Source organism: Medicago sativa, chromosome 7 (genome assembly GCF_051527215.1).
Source record: "Medicago sativa cultivar Bolivia chromosome 7, Bolivia_mono, whole genome shotgun sequence".
NCBI lineage: Eukaryota > Viridiplantae > Streptophyta > Magnoliopsida > Fabales > Fabaceae > Medicago > Medicago sativa.
In genome coordinates this window covers 28,222,886-28,245,106 of record NC_140755.1, presented here as the reverse complement: position 1 = coordinate 28,245,106, position 22,221 = coordinate 28,222,886, and the positions used below count along the sequence as shown (strand labels likewise).

Sequence of the window (22,221 nt, the reverse complement as noted above, 5' to 3'; positions counted from 1 at the left end):
GTCATAGGAGTGGACTAAGTATTCACCCTGGAGCTAAAAAGATGTATCAAGACCTTAAGAAAATATTTTGGTGGCCCGGTATGAAGAGGGATGTGGCCGAGTTTGTGTACTCATGTTTGGTGTGTCAGAAGTCAAAAATTGAACATCAAAAACCGTCCGGATTGATGCAACCATTGAGTATTCCGGAGTGGAAGTGGGATAGCATATCTATGGACTTTATGACGAATTTGCCTAGGACCGTGAAGGGGAGTGATGCTATTTGGGTGGTAGTGGACCGATTAAGTAAATCAGCACATTTCATACCAATAAAACTGAATTACCCATTACAAAAACTAGCTGAGATTTATATTGAACAAATAGTGAAATTACATGGTGTTCCCTCAAGCATTGTTTCTGACAGAGATCCGAGATTTACTTCAAGATTTTGGGAGAGTTTACAGAAGGCACTTGGGACTAAGTTGAAGCTAAGTTCAGCATACCACCCGCAGACTGACGGACAGACAGAGAGGACGATCCAGTCCCTGGAGGATTTGTTAAGGGCTTGTGTTTTGGACCAAGGAGGGAATTGGGATACTTGGCTGCCGCTGATTGAGTTCACCTATAATAATAGTTTCCATTCTAGCATCGGAATGGCACCTTTCGAAGCTCTTTACGGGAGGAGGTGTAGGACCCCGTTATGCTGGTATGAGACAGGAGAGAATGCAGTGTTGGGACCAGAAATTGTTCAGCAGACCACCGAGAAGATTAAAATAATTCAAGAGAGGATGAAAGCATCCCAGAGTAGACAGAAGAGCTACCATGACAAACGGAGGAAACCATTGGAGTTCCAAGAGGGGGAACACGTATTTTTGAGGGTCACTCCGACGACGGGTGTTGGTCGTGCGTTGAAGTCGAAGAAACTTACACCTCGGTTTATTGGTCCCTATCAGATTACGAAGCGAGTTGGAGAGGTAGCTTATCAGGTGGCCCTACCACCATCACTTTCAAACCTTCACAGTGTGTTTCATGTATCACAACTTCGGAAATATGTTCCTGATCCGACTCACGTGATTCACATGGATGATGTGCAAGTGAAGGAGAACCTTACCGTTGAGGCCTTACCACTAAGGATCGAAGATAGAGAAGTAAAAAACTTGAGGGGCAAGGAGATCGCTCTAGTCAAAGTGACGTGGGGAGGACCTGCTGGGGGTAGTATAACATGGGAGCTGGAGAGTAAGATGAAGGAGTCCTATCCAGAATTATTTCCTTCAGGTAATTTTCGAGGGCGAAAATCCACTAAGTGGGGGAGAGTTGTAACGCCCCTACTTTATTTTTTTAATTAATTTAATGAAGTATCCTAGGTGAAATTTTGGTTAGAAATATTATTGATGTTGTTTAGTTGAATATTATGTGATGTAGAGAAAAATTAATTATGGTGAGGATTGAAAAATATTAGGACAGTTTAAATAAAATAAAGCATAAAGTCCGGACACGAAGTGAAGAGTTGGAGGTGTAAGAAATAAGTTTTTAATAAGTGGGGGAGGGAAGAAGTAAAAGAATAGTGGTTATTGGTGGAAAAGGTTGTGGCTAGTGTTGACCCGAATATAAATAGAACTTTAGGAGTTAGAATAGTCAGTCTTAATTTACTGAACGTGAAAAGAGAAGAAGAGAGGAGCAGAGGAAGAGAAACCCTAGTGCGACAAGGTCAAGCAAAACAAACCAGATTTTCAAAGGAATTGAGGTAAGGGGGAGAATCTCTTCATCTCTAGGGTTTATAATTTTATTGTGGGGCTGTAGAAATTATGATTATGAATGTTAAATCAATAGTGATGATATTGTTGATGAAGTGATAATTAGAATTAAGAGAGACGACATAAGGCTATTGAAACAGGAAAGTAAGTCGTGTGATAATTAGGGATTGAATAAAAGATTTCCTCTGTTAAGAGTGAATTGTAAAGGGAGCAGTAGTATGTGAGTCTCGTTTGTAGGGTCCCTTGATGCTTAATCATCATGCCAATATATGTACAAGAATGCATTAGATTAAGACTATATATGCACAGTATGAATAATATAGGGCTGTTTCAATCGATTTCATGCATAAAGGCTTGGATATATACATAATTAATTCCCAATTCATTACTGGTAGGATGATGTGGGTTTTACTTTTGCATCTATAGTATGTGGGTATATAAACCAAAAGAAATATAGAGAACAAGGGCGTGAATGAGGGTTTGGACATTATATCTGTTACAAAGGATCAATTGTTTGAACTAGTAAACCTAGATGAGTGTAAACTAAATATGTAGGTTTGGCTCCCTCCTATACATATTCTAATTGGTAACTGTTATATTAGCTAGGCTTTTAGGCTTATTGTTTACAGGTCCAGCCTTGTAAATTTGAAATAAAAACACACCAAAATGGTGACCATGATTTACATGAAATATGGAAAAGAAAAAAAAACAAAGAAAAGAAAGAAAAGAGTGCAATGGCGTTAATTGTTTGGCATTAGTATAGACATCTCAGGTTTATAATTTGGCTTTTAATTCCTTATATTCTAGCCTATTCCATAACATGAATTGATATAATTTTCATGAGCTTGGCATCCATAAAAAAAAATGACGTGTAGAAATTAGAAGCAATTAACTATGATAAAAAAAATAAGACCTAGCTACCCAACACATCTAAGTACACTGAACCCCCAAAACAGTCCACGCACAGTACAGAAAAATAAAAGTAGGTTCGGCACCTATCAAATAACCACAATTGACAGAAAGATTAGGACTAGGCACTTGATATAAAATTATAATTATATTATGGGTTAGGATTAGAATTAAAAATGTTGTACGAGAGAAAGGGAGACATGATGATATATTTTTGTAAAATATAATGATGATGGGAGTGATGTATGTAATGATGATGGGAGTGATATATAATGATGATGAGAGTGATGATGACTTGTGTGCTTGTTTTAGAGTCGTGCATTTTAGGGGAAGTCTGACATTAATTTGTGTATTATGTGATTATGTGTATATGTGTAATACTTGTCGAATTTAATTCTTTGCGTTCATATAGAGTCTAGAGCATAAGTCTTGCATATGTGGGAGAAAAGTCCAGTAACATACTTCTGGCAATTATGTGGGAGAAAAGTCCAGTAACATACTTCTGGAAACTATGTGGGAGAAAAGTCCAGTAATATAACTCTGGCAAAATGATGAGTAGGTGTGGTACCACGTTCATATAGGTCGTTAGGAGAGTCCATATGCATCATATGTGAAGATGTTTATGCTTGTGCTTGTAAATGTGGAAATGGTCTGATGTTGTGATTTGTGAAGAGAAGAGAATTGTATTTAATAACTATTGAAAATTGATGAGATAGTAGAGATTGTATTCTCATGATATTTTTTTAAAATGCGTGATTTCCCTATTATTATGTTATGGAAGGATTTCTCACCCCTTATTTTGTTGTGTTTGTTCCCTTTATGGTGATTGTACCATGAGTACAGACACTCAGGTCGACGAGGAGTAGCTTTGGGACGTTTAGAAGGTGGCGAAGAGAGATGCTCCATGCATCAATTTTTTTTCAGTAGTTGAAATAAAAATGTAGACGCTACATGCTCTGATTCCTGTAACACTAGGGTTGGGGAAAAACGATTAAATATTTTGATTTGCAAACTTTGAATTGTTTATGAGAACCTTGTTTATTTCTAATTATGAATGTCGGCACAAGTAAGAGATTATTATTATGATTTACTTTAATAATTTATTCTACGATGTGAAATTTATTGTAGAAGAGACGTTTTGTATGTTAATTAGTGCCAAAAGGTTTGATTCATGTAGCACCCTTGGTAGGGCTGGCAATGAACCGAACCAACTCAACAATAGTTCGGAACTCGATTCGACAATTAACTCGTTGAACTTGGTTCATGAACCAAATGAGCTGAACTTGAGTTGAAAATCAAGTTCGTTAAATAAATGAGCTGAACTTGAGTTTTATATAGTTCGACTCGGTTGGTTCATGAGCTAGCTCGATGTATATATATATTATTTAGTAAATATTAATAGAGTATAAGCTTAAATATTAAAGACATAATATGTTATTTATTACACACTTCCTATGATGTTTATGTACTTGTTTATAGAGGAAATAATACTAATTAAATTAAGGATTAACAATAATTATAACAAAAGAGAAAGAAAAGAATAGAAGCTTACAACATACTTGTGCAGATTTGTAAAAAAACGAACATGTATGGACTTTTAACCAAAGATATATGTACTAAATTTAGTCCCACATCGGGGAGTTTAACAACATTAGTGAGGAGTAGTAGTTATAAAAGAGAAGTGTATAAGTGCTACTGTACTAACTTAACTGCGCTACAGTAGTAGAGTGATTAATGGTTTTATGTTAGGTCTTAAGTCCGACAAGGTCAATGGTTTTATTTTAGTTGAATTTTTGTTTTTTTAAAAAATAAATTAAATGGTCAAGATATACATTTTTGACAAAAAAAAAAACTTTTGAATTATGTTGCTCGAGCAAACGAGTTGAACCTAACGAGCCGAACCGAGTTGTTCGTGAACATTAAACGAGCCGAACTCGAGCTAAAAAAAAGGTTCGTATCGAATTCGAGTCGAGTTTCGAGCTGAGCCGATTCTTATCGAGTCGAGTCGAGCTCAGACAAGTTCGACTCGACTCGACTCATTTCCAGCCCTAACCCTTGGTGATAAATATACTATTATTACTATTATTATTGCTTATAATTTTTACGGGAGATAGGGTGTTACACTACTCATTATTTCATTTCACAAAAACATAAGAGGTAGAGAGAAAGTAGATCACAAGAGGAAAGAATAGGAAATTAGAGGGAGAGCTTGGGGTTTGAAGAGCTAGGAGCTAAATTGAAGTCATAGCTAGGATCTTTGAAGCTAGAGGTAAGAGGGATAAATCCTTTTCATAATTAAGCTATAATTTTCATCTTTTCAATTATGGGTCATAAGTGATTTTTGATGATGAATTTCGTGCTCCTAATTCATGTGAATTAATGGGTATGATAAACTTCATGAAATTGATATGTTATGTGCTTAAAATCCATAGTTGTTGTTGTTCATAAGTTGTTTTGATGATTTTTGTTTAACTAAGTGTATTCAATGAACTTGTGAGTGATTATTGTTGAAACATGTTTAAATCCACTTCATAAATGTTTATACATGTTTGTATGTTGATGGGGTTTGAATTGGTGTTGTTGTTTGTGATATTTGAATGAAAAATGAGAAAATGTGAGTTTTGGTGAAAAATGAACATAATGATGATTTTGATGAGAATTGATGTTATGATTCCATGTTTGTTGTTGATTTGATTATCTTTTGATGTATGTTAACTAATGAACAAGTTTGGGGGACGAATTTGGGTCAAAGGGGATCAAAAACGGGATTTTGGGGTGAAAAATGATGGGTTCCCAAGAGGGAAAACTCAAGAACAGGGTGCATCTTACTGGTGCAGCTCGCCTAGCGAGCTAGAGCTAGCTGTGGCGAGTTGCCCAGTATCAGCACCTATGTTTTGGGTGTTTCGGGCACTCGAGGGTTGATCCGGACTTTCAAAAAATGAGTCTTTTGATGTATTTAACTGTTGTTATGCTTTCTAAAGCTTTGGAAACATCAAATGAATTGGATTGAAATTGGTTTTGTGAAAAGAATCCAAACATTTTGAAAAATGTTCAAGAACAGGAAAATTCCTGAAACTCGTTTTTCTCAAGGAAAAAGGGGTAGGGTTATGGTTGGTTACTGTAATCATTATTTATAAAATGGTTTTGAATGGTATTCATCAGCTATAGCTTGGTCTTGCTTTGAAAAATGGGTTTCTCTTGGAAAATGGTAAAATGAGACGAACTTAGTGAAATCTTGAAATTAATCTGAATTGGCTTAGGATGAGGATATGTATATGCTACTGTGATCATGTGTGATTAGTGTATATGCTTGGTTGAGGTGTTTGAACATATATGATTTGTCTTGGTGAATCACTTAGAAAATGATAAAAGTTGTGAAAATAGACGAACCTTGTTAAAATGTGGTTTCATGACTGGATAACTGGAAATTAACTTCGTACTTAAGATGATATGACAAAATAAGAATGAATCAAGGGTGAATGGATAGTTGTCTGTCTTTTATGCAAAATATGATTTTGAAACTTGTTGTTTCTTTGAGGTGTTGGTTGTTGATGATGATTATGTTGATGATTTGTTAATGATGGTGATTTCTTACGTGCAAAAATGATGGTGAATTGTTGGTGATTGCAGGTATGAAAATTTCGGTGTTTATGTTGGTGATTTGTTGTATGAACGTATGCATGGTTGAGTCATATGTTCAAGCATTCATAAGTGTCCAGAGGTGATGATTAGAATACTTTGTATTCAAGAGGAGATGTTTATGATACAGTTTCATATCCAGAGGCAATGTTTATGATACAGTTGTATCTTGAGGTGACGAACTTGATGATGACCGGTACCACATGCATATAAAATCGAGTCTAGGCGCATTGCATAACTTGAGAGGTGTCATACTTGCTTATGTGCTTGGTGTATACTTGCATAGGTGAAACGTGGTGAATTACATACTCGGTGAAATTTGGTGACTAGGTGAAGATGTGGAAATGTACTTGTGTATTATCGTACTTGTATGCATGATGAATTAATGATGTTGAGATGTTGTGAATGATTTAATTAAGTGTTGCTTGATCATTTGAAATTAACTGTGCCATTTACTTTCATTTGATTATACTTAATTGTGGAATGCTATCTCACCTCCAGTGGTCGTTTGGTTGACCACTTACTTTATTCGTATGGATGGGTAGACGGCATGCATGATTTGTTTCTTAGCTTTGTTTGGCGAGTATGCTGGAGGCTAGCTTTGGAGCTACCTTGTCTTTTGCTTTTTGAGTCTTATAGTCGGACTCTAATTAGGGTGTCTGTCTGTTATTTACATTTTATGCTTGTTGAGATTTTATCACTTAGTATGTTGAGATTGGAGGATTATTTTGGCGATGTATTATGATATATGCGGCATGACTACTTGGATATTTTATTTAGCTGTTGATGAGATGTTATGATATTATTCTGCAGCGATGTTTTAAAAATTTATTTATGCATGTTTTGGAGTTATAAAAGAAGCAACATCTAAATCCTTTGTATGATTTTGTATTATTTGCGTAATTTATCACCTTGAGGGTTTATGGTGTTACAAATAGCAAAAATATAACAAAACAATGGAAGAGAGAAGAATAGAGTGGTTGTTAAGAATTGTGTAATCTCATTAAGACTTGAAGTTTCACAATACAAAGCCTTTTACAGGCACAATAACACTTGCTTGTAGAGCAAGCTATCTAACTAACTAACAAATTTTGAAAAAAAAAAAACTTAACCAACTTTGCTACAAGGTACTTATTGATTAATATTCTAATACTATTCAGGCTCCTCCAACCTTCTATCAAGGACCTGGGATGGGTGATTTCAAGCCTACTTCATCTAAGCAAGGACATGCTCAGAAGTGTACTCATTGTGGTCGCAAAAATCTCACAAGTGATACTTGTTTTGTGAAACATGGCTTCCCACCTGAATGGTAGACCACGAAGTTTGTCAATCAAGTTACTGTTGTTGGTCCTGAAGAACTTGACGAGTGTGATTCTTCAAGTGCGCTATTTGGTTCTAGTAAGGAATGTAACACCCTATTTCTAATAAGCGGTAAAACGTGCGAATATACAACCATATTCTAGAAATAGATGCTACGTCTCCAAATAAACCACAATTGATACATGCATAACGATCATGTCACGTCACATAGCAGCGGAACATATACATATAATTCATAGACATATTTGGATCTCCAATAAAATACATATGTATTCTCCAAACTCCAAATAAAATAATAGCTCAACAATTAACAATTCAATCCGCAAGTACAATTAGCAATAATCAACCATCAAACACATCTTAATGCAATTCAATCCACCAACAGTTTATGCAATGTCTCTAGACTCACCTAGATGCATGTGGTACCAAAACACCTCAAGGTCGTCACCTTTGATGCAACAAAAACATCGTAATCACCTCCATTGGATATATAATCCACCACCATCAGTCATGTATGCATGAACATATGACTCAACTACAAATGCATATGTTCACACAAACAATAATCACCTCACCATCACCAATACTTGTATATATGCAATCATTAACAATTCACCATTACATATCATATATACAATCACCAACCACATCCAAAAATCACACAACATATAGTTGTCACATAATTACAACACCAATCATCTCCCTATAACATATAATAACTTTCCATAAAGGATTCACAGTCAATTGATTCTCAAAAGTCATCTTTAGTCAAGTTCGTCTCTCAAAATCACAACATTAAATTAATTGAACATTTGAGTCAAAACCAAGTAAACAAGCTCAATTTCCTATGCCTTGTATTCTCACAATTCACATATGTGTGCAGTAGAGGGTACATAAGCATTTCATCGGCCAAATGCGACGAATTCACGAAAAACCCAAGGTTCGTCTCATTTTATCACTTTTCACAAAATTTTCCATTTTCGAAGCAAAACAAGTTCAAACTTGATGGAACCAATCACAACCATTTTTAGAAATCATATAAACAATATACAACTTTAATCCCACCTCAAATTCCGGAGAAAAACGAGTTTTCGGAAAAATCAACATTTGAACCGTTTTTATAAAAGTTAGACGATTTTCACAAATTCAAGTCCAAACCAAATCAAATCATGTTCCAGTAGGATTAAAGGCATAAACAGAGGTTAATTAAGTCCAAAGAAACATTTTAGAAGTATCGGATTGGTCCCCAAGTGCTCGAAAACAAAAATCAAAATTTGCTGAACTGAGGCTAGGACGCGAAAGCGACCTCTGCACGCTTAAGCGTCCTAGTTCCAGAACTCCTGGAACAGCACGCTTTTGGGACGCTTCTGGGACGCTGATGGGATGCTTAAGCGTCCTAAGCACGCGAAAGCGTCCTACATCAGATTCCCAGAACTCAGTTACGGGTTCTAACCCAAATTCATCCCAAAAGCCCATTTTCAATCCCCCAAATCACCAAAACAAGTTCCAGAAAGTGTTTATAGGTCAAAATAGGTTCAATACACTTAAACACATACAAGTTTTGGAATTAAATCATCAACATAACCAAATTCACCAATTTCTCAATTCATTCTCAACTTTCAACAACAATATCAAATCTCATCATTAATTCACCAATCTTGATACCCAAAGTACCAATTCAACAACAACATGTTCCAAATCAATAACAACAACTAATGAACACAAATTCATGCATAATTCAACATCACAACATCAATTCTCATCAAACTTGCTCAAGAACACAAAACACCAACAACTATGCATTTGAACATGTTAATTCACATACTAAGATGCAATTATCACATAAATCATGTTCTCAAACATAACAACAACAATTATGCACGAATTTGACAACAATTAGGTTCAATTAATCAATTCAACAAAAATGGGTAAAGAGAAAAAAAAATGAATTATGGTTGAAACCTAACCCCCTTACCTCTAGCACCAAGAATCTCTAACCCAAGCTTCAATTGAGCTCCTAGATGATGAATCCCCTCTTCAAGCTCTAACCCTTGTTCTTCCCTCTAGCCTCTTTCTTTTCTCTTCTCAAATGAAATGAAAATGTTTGTAAAACCTAGTTTTACCAACAACTAGAGTTTATATACTAGCTCTACTCAATTGGGCTTATTTCTTAAACCTTAATGGGCCTAACCCATTTCCACTCTAACACTCAAAATGTCACTACTCACTTACCGGTAAAATATAACACTAACGGTCACTTAACGGTAAATAAAATAATTACTACACCCTCTAGCAATTAGTAAAATAAAATCCTCACTAAGCACTTAAAAATAACTTTCTGCAAAATTACAAAATTGTCACTGCCCTCAAAATGACCAAAATGCCCATAAGCCCAAAATGACTAAAATACCCTTCTAACACCGAATTCTACGAATCCCAACCAAAAATACACACACAGACAATTAATCACATAAGAGCACATAGAACACACATAAATAAATAATAAAATAAATCTAGCGAAAAACGGGCTGTTACAAGGAACAAATTCAAAGTTTCCTTGCTCTTATTCCGACTGCAAAGCCTACAACTACTGGTAATAGCTCAGATAACTTGGCCAGTTCGCATCACATTTCGCATCAAGTTCATACAAGTAACCCTCCTTGGCTTTTAGACTCAGGTGCCACAAACCATTTTACATGCTCACTGCATTGGTTTTCTTCTTATCACCCTAGTAAAACGCTTTCTAACTAGAAATAAACTCTTCAAAAGAGAGGTATCTCACACACAAGGCCAGCCCTAGGCTGTATGCGGGGGGTGCGACGGCCTAGGGCCCTTGTCGGTAGGGGTCCAATTTTTTTATGTAGGGGGTGTATATAGAAATATTTCATTTATAGGGGTATATATAGCAAAGTTCACATAAAGGCCTCAAACATTGACATTACTATAGACTGGGCTAAAGTTTGTTAATGTTTTTGGCTCTTTTGGCGTGATTTGCTATATACACCCTCCTAATAAAATAATTTGGCCATTCTTAATAACGTGCCAAAAAATTATGGGTTAATTAAGTAAATGGTCCCTGTAAATATTCAAAATTTTGTTTTTAGTCCCTATAAAATAAAATCACACTTTTTAGTCCTTATAAAATTTTCCATCAGCATTTTTAGCCCCTATTAAAATTTTCCATTAGCATTTTTAGTCCCTATAAATAAATTTCATCAACATTTTTGATCCCTAAAACGCTTAAGGAAAATGTCACAGGGACTAAAAAGTGTGATTTTATTTTACATGGACTCAAGACAAAACTGTGAATATTTATAGGGACTAAAAACTTAATTAACCCAAAAATTATTATCGAAGAAATTGGTGATATTTTTTTGGGCTCTTTGTTCCTAATAATGCTCTTCACTAATATTAAAAGGGTTATTTGTTCAAATTGACCCTGTTATATACACGAAGTCTGAAAAATGACCCTGTAAAAATAAAAACACATATTCTAACCTTGTAATTTTAAAATTTTCATATTTTTGACCCTATAATATATGTGAAGTCCAAAAAAGTGACATAGAGGTTGAATTTTTTCTTGATTTTTAGTAGTCATATTTCAGACGTTAAAATATAGTTTTCTAAAAAAAAACAAATTTGACTAAGGAATAATTAATTATGAATTTTCGATCCCTCAAATTATGAATTTCTTATACAATTCATAATTAATTCATCAATCATTTAAAAACTCCAAAATTTTATGGTGAAGAATATTATGATGTTCTAAGCAAGACTACAAAACTAGGAAACAAAGTTTGACCCATCAATATATGCTTACTCAAAACAAAATTGTAATTTTTCACGTTGTGGTTAAAAAATCAAAATACATTGAGGTTTATTCTAAATGCTATAAAACTTTTCGGATCTTTTGTATGTATTTTTATAGATGTCGAGTCAAACAATCAACTCAAAATTCAATTATAGGTCGAGGTTTCTGTTGTTTTCTTTTTTGAATTTCTAATGCTTTAAAAATTCATAATTAATTGGTCTCTTGTCAAAAAATTATAATTTTTGTGGAAAGTCATATAACATCATATACATGTCTGCAAAAGATCATGAAAAAAAATTAATTCTATAAATCACTTTTCTAGACTTAGCGTACATTAGAGGCTCAAAAATAAGATGAATTTCAAATTACAGGGTTAGAATGTGTGCTCATTTTTACAGGGTCATTTTTCAGGCTTTAAGTATATTACAGGGTCAATTTGATCAATTAACCCATATTAAAAATATTAGTGATATTTACTATCCAATAAATTGGAATAATTTTCATAACAAAACAAATTATATTTTAGTTGAAAATGAACCTACTAGAGAAATTAATCTTAATCTTGTCTTTCAAAGGTTCAAAAAAATAAATTACATCAATATAGTAATGACAACTTTCTTGAATTAATTGAAAGGATTGCATAGTTGAATTTGATAATGCAAGATCGTGCGAGACATGTTCATGTATCATCGTAATGAACTTGTTAGAGATACTTATAACATATAAAAAGAGGAATGACGTACTTCTAGTTTACAAATGAGTTCATGTATTATTGTTTTTATGAGTTTAACTTTGAGAATTTTGCATCCAAAAGTTTAAAATTTGGTTAATTACTTGTTGATATACTTTTAATTAATTCTCGCATGATCTTGCATTATCAAATTCTACGATATTTTTTATTTTATTTTGGTGTATGTGGAGTATTTGATTTATTTTCAGAAGTTGCCTAAAAAACATTTATTTGATAGTGGAAAGCGGAAAAAAATGAAATAGTTAATAAAATCACAACAATGAGCTAACAACATTTATGATGTATTATGTTAGCGGCCCTTTTCTCATATTATGCCTAAGACCCTTAAAACTCTAGGAACGGCCCTGTTCGCACAGCAAAGGAACCATGTTGGATTTGGTGTGATGGCGTGTTAGAATTGGAAGATCACTTGTTTGCTAGATGTGGTTTGGCTAGTGCTATTTGATATGAAGTCTTCAAATGGTTATAGGTGACAATGGTAGTTCTAGGGAATCTTTCGACCTTGCTAGAAATCTTTGGTGAAATTTCTAGGAAAGGAAAAGAGTCAAATTAAAGGGCATGTTGTTGACATTGCACATGGTGTTGGGTTAATCTAGAAGGCTAGGAAATACTTTATCTTTAACTCAAAGACGCCTAAAGTTGAGCAAGTCGTTGATGCAGTGTGCTATCTTTAACTTCATGTGTGTTAGGTTGATAGGTGCAATTGGAGTGATCATTGGCTTGTATTCGGGGTAAAGCTGAAGATGTAGTTCATGTCACATGTCCAAAAATTATGGTTAATGAGATAGAGGAAGTGAAATTTTTGATAAATAAATCTACTGACAAAGTATGTTTGGATGAACCTCTATTACCTGCTTAGTCTATATCATTGTATTGATTGAGAGAGGACTTTGTGTTAGAATAAATGAATATATCACCCTAACTTTTCTATATTACCTTTCTTTGATTTAGTTTCTGAGCAATGTAGGTGAAGTTGTTTTTTACTATTTTTGTATATGTATAATAAGTTCTTAATTATTCAAGAAATACAAAGTGAAATTAACCTCAAACATCGTTCCACTAATGTGTTCATAACAATTATTTTTGTTGGGTTGTATATGAGGTGTGTGATAACATCTTGCATTGTGGGACTAATAGGAACCCAAATTATAGAAAAGAAGAGAGAGGTGTGTTATTTGAACAATTATTTATGTTACAATTTTTGAGACAACCATAAATTTACAAAGAAAAGTAGGTATTGACACGGAAATCAAAATAATAGAGAAAGAAAGTAAAAACATAATGTGAGTATGAAAGATAAAATTGTCACAAAAATTGTTACAAAATACTTGTACAAATATCATTTCTCAAGAAGAAATCCTATTATTAACATAATTTTGTTACTATTACAAAAGATCAACCCCCTAATTTCAGAGCAAAAACTAAAAGAACACCACAAAACTATTGCTTTTCAATTGATGCAACACTTATAGGTATTTACATATTCATCATGACGTCCAAGTCATACACAATTTATTTCTTTTAAATGATAAATGTTAGGGTTATTATAGAAAAAAGACAAATAATTTAATAAAAAATACCAAATTTTATTAATTTTTTTTGTAATAATTAAATAATCTAAAAACAACAACTATAAAAGATCAAATAAAGTATTTTTTTTAAATTTAAATATGAATATTTCTCCCGATGAAAATTTAAATTTTGGTTCAGCATATTGTTTAAACTTTAGTTTGTCATATTCGAGTCTTAACAATTTCCACTATATGAAACCTCCATTGATAATAGATAGAGTGATTTATTATCTAAGAAGTTGAATTCATGATTCCTTATAACTTCAAGCTCCCTTCCTCCCTCCTTTTGTTTGTTCTTTCCTTTCCGTTTTGGTGTATATATTTTGGTAGCTTCGCACTTTGCTAGCTACTCTTTTGGTTTAAAAAAAAAAAAAAAAAGCTCCCTTCCTCCCTAAACTACCAAATCACTTAATAATCGCTCATATCAAACACAAATTAAGGCTAACACATTCAACTATACAATGGGAAATGATGCACAAAGAGAAATCAAAGACCATAAATGAATGATAGATAAATAATCTATAAACTATATACAAATAATAAATAATCTATAAATATTTTGTCAAAAAAAAAAATCTATAAAATATATAAAACTCATCAATTTAGTCTATACTATTAAGATGTTAGAGACTAACACTAAACAAAAAAATAAACCACGTTTATTTTCTCCAGTACCACGATTACCACAATGGCTACTGCATTTGTTATAGAGACCTAAATGTCCCTTATTTTCATATATACAAGGTCAGAGTATCGTTTGAACATGCCGTAATTAGATAAATACATTTCAACCACTAAAAAGAGTTTTCAGTGGCTTTCAAAATTTGGATGGATATACAGCTCATATGGGGTTCACGTATTATCGAATTTGGTCAATGGTGGATGGTTGAATCAATGTTGTCTTCTAAAATAATAAAAATATTACAAATTCAAATTTCAATAGAGATACACATACACTATACGTAACTACTAACTAGAGAAAATATGCTTAGGAAATATGATGGTTCTGAATTTTGTTTTCTCGACTAGAAATTAATTTATATTTTTTTTGTTTGACAAAATTAATTTATATTTTGAAAGTAATGCTTTATTGTAAACCTAATTTTTTTTTATTGTAAACCTAATTTTAGTACTGATGTATATATCATGAGCCTAATTTTTTTGCAATGACTAGCAATAATGAAATAATAATGTAATAGTACATGTATTAAAACACAAACATTCATATAAGGGAATAGGTATATCAAATATCAATTGTTGTTGAATGTAGCAAAAAGATTTGTCTCTACAAAAAGATATATTAAATACAACTACAAATGCCAAAGAAAAAACAAAAACGGTTTTTCGTGGTCCAAACATTATACTACATGTACCCTCTGCACTAGCCTTCAAACTCAAGCCTTGCATTTTTGTCATCTTCTTCAGCTGGTAATGACCATAAAACCTAATTTATGACTATAAATACCAAAAACTAAACAGAGCAAAATGAAAAAGGTCATAGAGATACATATCATAGACACCCATTCCTTTAAAATGTCCCTCTTTAGCAGAATGGAAGAGAAACAAAGAGGAGCACACTATCACCATTCTCTTGCATTTTATTTTTATTGCGTTTTCATTATATGTGTGTGTTCTATTGTGTTTTCAATCAAGTTTGATTATTCATATTATATGTAATTATATTTGATTTTATAAAAAAATTAAAAAAAATTGAATGTATAAAATGTTGTGAGGACAAAGACAACTTTGTCCATTAACATATCTGTGTAATGTTTATTTTATTAGAGTTCTCTTAAACTATAGGGTTAATTAAATTTAAATTTAAAAAAAAGGTTAAATTTACATGTCCCGTAAGCAAAACTTTGGTAGCTATAAGAACATTTGATATATCCTAAAAGAAAATTTTTGACATGTTAGAGTGTAGGTTTAAGCATATGATTCTCCACTTCTTCATATTTAAGGTTTGTGATTCTTACTATTAAGACTATTTAAAAAAAAAAGGAAATTTGTGTAGAAAAAAATAAAGTAATATTTTTTTTTGAATAATAAAGTAATATTTTCTTAAATAATGGAATATTAATAAGTATAAATATATCTAAAATGAATTCACTTTTTTTTTAATAGGATCCCTCGATCGAAGATGATTATATTCGAGGTGTACCATACATTAAATGTGGTACTCCTAGTTGACATTGAAATTTTGGTTTCCTATGTTGTGGAAATCTAATAAATTCTGTTAGACTCAACTCAACCCTTCTCTTGGTGCTACTATTGGTTTTTTATGTTGTGGAAGTCTAATAAATTCCGTTAGACTCAACCTTTCTCTTGGTGCTACTAAAAGGTATAAAATTGTAATCAAATAGATTAAATCAACGTAAAATTTGGAGAAAAAGCTACACCATTTTTTTTCAAGGAAGCCACACCAAAACTTATACTAGTATGAATTTAATGTTTTTGTTGTTCTTTTTATAATTCTTCCTAACACCATGGATTCAAACTTAATGGGTGTTTCTCATTAGAACCCTAATATCTCTAAAGCTTCTTAAATACGCATCTAGTATAGTTATCTATCGGACATATGCTTTTTTGTCAAACATACATCTGGTAGATAACTACCGGATGTGTATTTAGAGGGCCTTAGAGAAATTGAGGGCCTAAAGAGAAACGTTCGTCATTAATGTGCTCGTCAATCCATGCTAATACAATCACTATTTTTGTGATATAAATGCCTTATGGGTAAAAAGAATGTTCTAATGAATGAGTTATCGTATCTCTTTCGCGGTTCATTTACAGATGTAAAGAATGCTTCATCCGTCCCTAAATATGAGACGAGGCCTTATATGGAGTATGTTTTAACTATTATTGTCTTGATCATAACGAGATAAATGTCAAAATTAATTTTGTTGTTGAAGTCTAGAGGTATCATTCTCGTCTATTATGTTGGGTATGGTATCGACATTTTTTTCGTAGCAATCACCAACACCATCGATTATATCTCAATCATGTATTCAATATAATTGGTGTTGTAGGTGTTTGGTATGACAAAAAGGCGCCACCATGTCCCGCAAAGTAGAGGAGATGTACATCTTGGTGCTTCAACTATTTTTAGCAATTATGTGGTTATGACAAATTATGACAATTTTGACAAGTGTATCAAATCGTTCTAAGTTATAAAGTAAGTTAATGTCTTCACATGAATTATTATTTTCTACGAGGCAATTAACTAAACTTATAATTAAAAACTATTAATTGGGAGAGTTTGCAAGACGTTCTAAGTTATAAAGTAAGTTAATGTCTTCACATGAATTATTATTTTCTACGAGGCAATTAACTAAACTTATAATTAAAAACTATTAATTGGGAGAGTTTGCAAGATTGTTTGATTACATTGAAATTAAAAGGGCAGGAACAAAGATTTGACATTGTTTGATCTCATCTATGTCTTTGTTAGATTAACGTGCTTCTAGATCAAATACGACCTAAGTTTTATATTTAAGATGTCTAACAAAGTAAGGCTTACTCCGTGTTCGGTTATAGGCCCAGATGATGATGTATTGCTCTGCAACGGTTAGTACTGACTTTTGCTCGCATGAGGGTTGGAGAACCTTAAACATAATCCTACAATAGAAATTCGCAATCTCTCGATGAACGACTCAAATAATACATCTTTCCATGTCTGTGGCGCGTGGAACCATGTGAGGGGCCCACGACCATAAAATAGAAAAATGTTGTTCTTTTACCTAGCGTATGTGTTGGACACATGAGGCAGACAAAAGTGCTCTCAAAGGGTCTCAATGTACATCATACATGGTCCAAACGACTTATTCCTTATTTATCATGTGTCAGTTAAAGCCCAACATTTAATAAAAGAATGGAGGTTGGACATCAATTAAGTGAAAAAAAAAACTTATATTTTTAAACCTTAAATTTTTCGATAAAAATATGGTATCATTGGCACTTATGTGATTGCTATTTCTCTAATGAGTTGACCCATGTCAGTGTTTTCTACCCCATAAGGCCCAACACCTGTATTATATCCCTATTCAACATTACGAGAAATCGGAAGTGGTTCTTGGTGTTGTCTTGTGATTTTAATTCCATAAAGAAACAAGGGAAATGTTAACTTGTGCCTTGGCACAAGTTAACAAGTTAAAAATAGAAACATTTTCTTGGAACTTGTATATTCATTGTTGTAAAAGTTAAACAATTTATATTTTCAATACAAAATTGATTTATTATTTCCTTTTTTAGTTCCTTAACTTGTGCCCTAAGGGCACAAGTTAACATGACCCAAGAAACAATTATCTTGACTAATTCATTAATTTTGCACAATTATCTTGACTAATTCATTAATTTTGCACAATTGCATAAAGAAACAATTTTTCGTTTGTTTGGATTAATAAAACAAGTAATAAATTAAAAGTAATGCCACATGGCAGGGTGTATAACGGTGGGATAGTGAAAAGGGTGTCTATGAAACAATATCCTATTTATAATAGAAATTTTGGTCAACAAAAGTTGATATATCTGATTAAAAAATTGAACTAGATACATCAACTTTTATTCATCCAATTATCTCTTATAAATAAGATCAGATGGAGTATTTAATAAGTTTTTTTTCAAAATAAAAAAGTTTAATAAATTACATGCCTCCCTTAGTTGATAGCCGTCCATGGATAATTTTATTTGAGAGATCTCAATAGTGTCATGTCATGACATAGGGCTGTAACTTTCAAAGTTATCGTTTTATCCAATGCCTCTGCCGAACTTGATGTGAACCAAACCATTCTATTTGTCTTACCTTCCATTTGAATTAATTTCCGTTCTCCTTGAATTTTATGTTGTCCTTTATGTCATCCATGTGAAATGGATCTGGATCCACCGTAGCTGAAAAAGCACTTACTTACACACATTAAACGATCTCGACTATTAATTTGAGATCGGTCGGCTTACATTTCACATACACAAAATCATCATTAAATCATATTCACCATCGACTCTTGATCGGACCGCCATGACTAATAAGTGCAGTTACTACATCTAATCCAAATCCATATGATAAGCACTATGCTTGCAAGCTAATAATTCGTTTATAAATTTATCTACATCTCCTAGCAATGTGTACATTTTTCGTTACCATTTTTATCTCTCACTAATTAACATAGAGTGCTTCAAAGGGAGAAATAAATGGCAGATTGGGCTCCAATTGTTATAGGCTTGATCTTGTTTGTGTTATTTTCACCTGGATTACTATTTCAGCTACCAGGCAAAGGCAGGGTGGTGGAATTTGTCAATTTCCAAACAAGTGGCATTTCCATTTTTGTTCATTCCCTTCTCTTCTTTGGATTTATGGTTATCTTTCTTGTTGCCATTGATGTTCATATCTATAGTGGTTAAGTGATCATCCACCGATGGTTTTGATTTGAGGTCTCTACAACGATATAAAAGATTTTGAGGTCTTTGCAACAATATAATAACCTCAATTTTAACTATATCAATCACGTTTTTCTGCAATATAAAAGTTCGCAGCGTAATTGCAAATGCAATTCAAAACCATGCATCGACCTACATACACTACATGTCTTAGCAAATTTAGTTATATTCAAATTTATACACCTTTCAGTTATACACACTTTTAGTGTTATAGAAGTGAGCATTTTTGTGATATGCATAAAAGGTTGTTCTTCCTAATACCCTCCTTAGTGAAAAATATGTGAGCTTGTTATTTTGTATTCAACAATTTTAGTGTGGAGACTTTGACGAGTTTTCTTGTTGTTATTTTAATTAAATAATGCATGTCTTTTGATTTTTTTTTTGTGTCTAAATCCCCTCTGCACAAATCTAAATAATTCGTTTCTATTTAATAATCAAAGCAATTAATCCTAATGTTGAATAGATGCCGGTATTGTTGATACAATCTTCTATGATGAACATTAGTGCATCGGTGTTTTTGAAATTATTACATGTACCTTAACTTATCATTAGTATATTCCTGTTAATTAGTACTCCCTCCATTCCTTTTCTTTTGATGTTTTAGCTCTTGACACAAGTTTTAAGGAGTAATTAAAATATATAAATATTTGTGTGTTTTTTACTTAAATGTTCTTATTTATCATTAAATTCACATGTGATAAACCAAAGGTCATAACTACTTTAATAGTTTATTGTGTTTTCCAACAAGGGTAAACTTGAGAAAACAATAATAAATTCACTAAAACATCAAAAGTTTTGGAATATAGTTGAAGTTCTAAAACATCAAAAGAAAAGGAATGGAGGGAGTATATCTATCTTATGAAAATAAATTGCCCTGGCAGTGAGTATAGTAATAGAATCTAGGGTTTACACTGTTTTTGGGATGCCTTTAGAATGATTAAGTGTGGTATTTATAGCCCTTTGTGGGCTTGTTTTAACGGGACTTAAGCCCCAAGCAAGCTGGGCTTTAGATCTTTTGATCCGATTCTAGATGCTTCTAGAAGCTGACTGAGGCGACGCCCTAAGGAGGGCGTGTCTGCCGCCTAGGCTTCAGGAGCCCTTCTGGAGGGCTCCTGAGCCTTTTTAGAGAGCTTTTAAACCCTTAGAAATATATTGACGGACCATAAAGAAACCATTAGTTTCTATATTTGCACTGGAAAGATACTAGATTCATACAAAAAAAAATTACAATCGACGTGCTCAATAGAGACAAAATTTCAATTGAAGAACATGTCAATAGTCATACTAGCTCTTGCAAATGTAAACATCATTATTAATTCTCAATAACAAGATTCTGTTCTTTAATATTATGATACAAGCACCTCAGTACCTAATCAACGTTCTCCGACAATTTCTTCCCTCCTAGCTTTCTAGCAGTATAATTGCCTTATCTCATCTGTAGGGCGACAAATTGTAGGCTCTTAAAGTGAGTAGAAGACATACAAACCATACTATAAAATAAGAAAGATAAAATTGTTTCAACAAGAAGAACTAATAAACTATGAGTGAATATGCACTTCCTTCAAATTTAACGCTTCAATCAAAATACTTCTTTGTCCAGCATCATGTGGTAAGTTAAATGAAGATGCGACAATCCACATGGACTATCATATCACGTCTCAAGGGACGAAATTGAATGTTAAAATTTTGTATTCTAAAAGCCAAGAATTTACTTTTTCTTTTCCAAATTTGAAAGACAAAGTAACTCCTATGCTTTTACCCTCAAAATTATAACAAACAATTCCTCCTTGGATCGTGGTAGTGACGAAGAGTACAAATTTGCCGCTATATCTTCATTTAACATGGCACGTCATGTTGTATTACTCTATAAAGGCTAAACTAATTAAAATACGAATGAACCATTTTAATTGACATGTTACAATCTCAAGAAAGAGATTGTTTAAGTTGTAAAAATCCTAAACAAATTTAACCGATAATTACAAATTCACAGACGAAAATACATAATCATTCAACAAACAAAATTAAAAGAGACAAAAAAAAAATGAAAGGCGCAAATGTGGAAATCTAAGAATCATGAATCATTTAGGAACTATGAAACAAGAAAGGAGAGGCTTACCTTGAACATCCCTGAGCAAGAGCAACCCCAAAGGAACCAACAATGAAACGACCTAACAAGGACAAGTTAGAGACAAAAGCAGCAACATAGAAAACCAGCACTAAAAGAGTAATCCAAGGCAACAAAAGCAACCCAATTAAGAAAGTGACCGATCCAAAAAGCATTAAAGCTAGGCATATGCCAAAAAAAAGAGATGCAAATGCTGCCGGTGAGTCCTTCGGGGATGTCGACAACGTTGTCATCCACCATGGCTGTCTCTTAGAAGCCGAAGAAGAAGAAGAAGCTATAGAAGTTGAAGAATATGGATGTGGAGTAGAGAGAGGGAAGGGTAAAGGGAACTTGAGAGTGTGGATTATCATGGAACAAAGCTCGTATAGAACCTTAGATTGGTGGTCTTCTTCGTTTTGGTGTATCATGATTCTATCTTTCTGAAATGAAACTTGAGAAATGAAATTTGAAAGGAATGAAAATGGTCATAATATTGGGAAGCCTATAGAGGGAATTAATGGTATATTATATATTATAGGCTTATAAAAAAAGATATGTATTATTATATGTGCAATATTTCAGTCAAAAGGAAAAAATATGGTAAAAATGAAAAGTTATATAATTGTGGTTATAAAAAATATTATATCATAATTACTTTATAATTCTTATATTTTTTAACCAACAAGACCTAAGTCTAGCAGAACAGACTAAACTTCCACGTAATTAACTTAGACTTGAATCTCAACCGGGAGATATACCTATATTTAGTATTCGATGTGCTTGAGAAGTGAATTTATGAAAATCAGTTTTTTTTTTTTTATAAATATGTTCATAAAGTAGATAAATGAAATTACTTCAATGTTGGTTTTTTGGAGAATTACTGTGTTAAAATAATTTACCATAACAATTAAAGTTCACAATTTCAACTTTTTGGAGATATACCTAATTTTTTC

The 22,221-nt window shown here is 32.9% G+C and overlaps 2 protein-coding genes across 2 annotated transcripts; one reads left to right on the top strand and one right to left on the bottom strand.

The window, feature by feature from the left end:
- Positions 1 to 18,354: 18,354 nt before the first annotated feature.
- Positions 18,355 to 19,537, top strand: LOC146905343 (uncharacterized). The gene has a single exon (XM_085724980.1). The coding sequence runs from the start codon at positions 18,919 to 18,921 to the stop codon at positions 19,126 to 19,128; it is 210 nt and encodes a 69-aa protein (XP_085581106.1). The 5' UTR covers positions 18,355 to 18,918; the 3' UTR covers positions 19,129 to 19,537.
- An 863-nt stretch (positions 19,538 to 20,400) lies between these two features.
- LOC146905342 (uncharacterized) lies at positions 20,401 to 21,775 on the bottom strand. Its single transcript, XM_085724958.1, has 2 exons — positions 21,281 to 21,775; positions 20,401 to 20,599 (listed from the first exon to the last, which is right to left on the bottom strand). The coding sequence occupies exons 1-2, from the start codon at positions 21,694 to 21,696 to the stop codon at positions 20,596 to 20,598; spliced, it is 420 nt and encodes a 139-aa protein (XP_085581084.1). The 5' UTR covers positions 21,697 to 21,775; the 3' UTR covers positions 20,401 to 20,595.
- Positions 21,776 to 22,221: the final 446 nt, after the last annotated feature.